The sequence below is a fragment of the Triticum dicoccoides genome, chromosome 2B (genome assembly GCF_002162155.2).
Source record: "Triticum dicoccoides isolate Atlit2015 ecotype Zavitan chromosome 2B, WEW_v2.0, whole genome shotgun sequence".
Lineage (NCBI taxonomy): Eukaryota > Viridiplantae > Streptophyta > Magnoliopsida > Poales > Poaceae > Triticum > Triticum dicoccoides.
In genome coordinates this window covers 728,708,323-728,711,070 of record NC_041383.1, presented here as the reverse complement: position 1 = coordinate 728,711,070, position 2,748 = coordinate 728,708,323, and the positions used below count along the sequence as shown (strand labels likewise).

General features: G+C 57.4%; 1 protein-coding gene across 1 annotated transcript; it reads left to right on the top strand.

The window, feature by feature from the left end:
- The first annotated feature begins 873 nt into the window (after positions 1-873).
- LOC119368498 lies at positions 874-1,880 on the top strand. The gene has a single exon (XM_037633737.1). It carries the CDS (start codon positions 925-927, stop codon positions 1,831-1,833), a length of 909 nt encoding a protein of 302 aa, XP_037489634.1. The 5' UTR covers positions 874-924; the 3' UTR covers positions 1,834-1,880.
- Positions 1,881-2,748: the final 868 nt, after the last annotated feature.

Below are 2,748 nucleotides of genomic sequence, written 5' to 3'. Positions count from 1 at the left end.
AAAAAAGTAAGATAACTAGCCGGGAGGTTTTTTTAAACGGACCTGAACTTGTCAGGGCCTTTAACCTTCTAGAAGGTCCCAGAACCGGAGCCAGCGTCCAATTTTCCTAGCAAATGGGCTGGCGCAGGTCAGAAACGCCCGATTCCCCCGGATTTGTGGGTCTTGGGCTGGCCTTCCAACCCGATGGATATACGCATATCATGCGCATGGGGAAGACTTGTATAGGATCAGCCTTTTAGGTGAGATCATAGGATCAACTCAAATATTTCATATTTAGACAATCCAAAAAAATCTGCAAAAAATGTACAAAATATCTGTCGGGTATGTCTACAACTCCAAAAAAATCAGCTCAAAACTCGATCTACAGTTAGCGGTTCGAAAAAGAAAAATTCGATTATGAATAGTATCAGCTTTGGGATGAATAGTATTTGACACTATTCACCTCTGATTTTGTCTTTTTTTTTCTCTAAGTGTAGTTCGATTTGGGAGCTGAAACTTTTTGAGCCTGTACATCAAATATGGATGTATGTCTCCAAATTTTTTCAGAATTTTTTAACATGTTTTGTATCTTCAAAATGATTGATCTCATTGATCACACCCAAGAACAGATCCTATACAAGTCTTCCCCCGCATATCATCACTGTCCCTTGTCGCCAGCCCCTAAAAAAAACTCCCTAAAAAAAACTAAAAAAAACTGTCCTTGTCGCCTGATTCTTCTGGCTGGAATGGACGAGCAGAGCTTACCGTGGACCGATTTTCCCCTTGGCTACAACGACGTGCCGTCAGTTTTCCAATTCCTCGGCTGACCGGTGACTGTGAGCACACACCAGCCATTGCCTCCCCGCCTCCACATACCACTGCGTTAATCCTCAATCCTTTCCACCCGCGCCTTCAACCTTCGAAGCACCTTGCCCAAAAAAATCCATGGCTGCCAAGATCACCTCATGCTTTGTTTTCCTAAAGGAAGCGCTGATCCTTCCCACGCTAAACCCCAAGTTGTTCGCCCCCGTGGTCCTCCTCTTTGCCGTCACCGCCTTCCTTGACTCCTTGGTCGATGACGTCTTCTTCCAGCCTCTCGTCGACGACATGGGCAGCCGTCACATCGCGGTCAACAACACCGACACCTTGAGCGCCACCGAGTACAGCAAGCTCACGGAGGAGACAGAGCCAGGCGGTACAAAGCTCATCCTCATCACCTTCTCCGAGGTGATCGTCAACCTGGCGGTCGGCTACGTCAAGCAGATCCTCGCCCTCTTCGCGGCCTCCACGACCTACTCCGGCGACCGCTACTCGCTGGCCGAGCTCCTGCGCCCGTTGGTCAACGGGAGGATCAGCCTGAAGGGCCCTTCCGTCACCATCGCCGTCGTCGGGGCCGTTGACTTCGCATTGGCGGTCCCGTACGCGCTGCCTCATTACGTGATGCACGGCCGCTCGGGGGTGCTCTCCGTCCAGGGTCTCGTCTCCCACCTCGCGAACCTCGGCTCCCTCTGCTTCACCGTCGTCGCGCTGGTGGGCGTCGCCGCATCGGCAGTCGACAGGAAGTGCCGCGGCGTGCGCGCGCTCCGGCAGGCGTGGCGGCTCGTGACGCGTGTCAGGAGGAAGGAGGGACTCGTGCTGGTGCTCGTGGCATACCTCGGGCCTACCGTTGTGGCTCCACTGCACGGGTTCGCTCTTGGGTATGCCAAGAAGAGCACGGCGGCGTGCTTGTGCTTGCTGGCGGTGTGTGCTCTTCTTTCTGGCGCGCAGGAGCTGTTCTCTTTGGCGGCGGCCACGGTGTACTACTACCAAGCCATGGAGAGCAAGGAGGTGATCGATGCCTTGTGGTTATGCTAACATTAGATTTCGTTCTGGGAGGAAATGCACGACTCTCATTTCTTTTACTGCTAGCGCCAGAGAGATTAGTTGATTTCTCGTGTGACAGTGAAATACGAGAGCGTGTTCCTAGCAGGCGGCAGGCCGAAAAAAGGCCCCCGCGTCGCTCCCGCAGGGGCGAGTCGGGTGGCGCTAACCCTAGCCCCCGCCGGCCCTCCTTCCCCCTTCTCCTCTCCCTCGCCACCACCGGAGGGGGTCGCCGGACAGCCCCGCGGTCGCCGGGGAGGGTGGTGGCGAGGATCTGTCCGCCTGTTTCGCGCAGGGGCTCTGTAGCCGGGGCGGCGGCCTCGGGCGGTCATGCGTCATCGTCTTCAGCTCGCGGCGTCGCTGGTGCTGGCCGTCCCTCTTGGCCACGCGGGTGGCAAGGCGGCGACGGGTGGTGGCTGTGGGGCGCGGTGGCCGCGGGGGCCGCGGGGGCGCCCGCCCCGGATCTGACGCCTCCGCCCCCAATCCTTTCGTCCCCTGTTAGATCTGGTTTCCGGCTGACCCAGGTCGCCAGCGCCGCGTCTGTAGTAGGGGTGGGGGAGATGGGGGCCTGGAAAAATCCACTGCTGGCTATGCCGGCCACGACGACGGCGACGCCTGAGGGCGCCGTCTCCTACCTGTAGGCGCCGTCAAGGTGCCCCCTTTCCCCCTTCTGCCTCTCTCCCCTGCTCGTGCACCGGGGTGAAAACCCAAATCCCTCTGGATTGGACGGCAGCGACGCTCGCGGCGCCGTCACCTTCATGGAGGTGCCGCCTTCGGTTGAGCATGAGGCGGTGACAAGTTCGATCTGGTTGGTGGGCGGCCGGCGGCGACATGGTTGGAGTCGGTGGTCTTGGAGGTTCTTCTCCAAGTTCAGTGGCTTCCCACCATTGTTTGCTCCGTCATCAGCAG

Excerpts from the sequence above, each read along its gene's own strand:
- LOC119368498 (XM_037633737.1), top strand. The coding sequence starts at position 925 with ATGGCTGCCAAGATCACCTCATGCTTTGTTTTCCTAAAGGAAGCGCTG.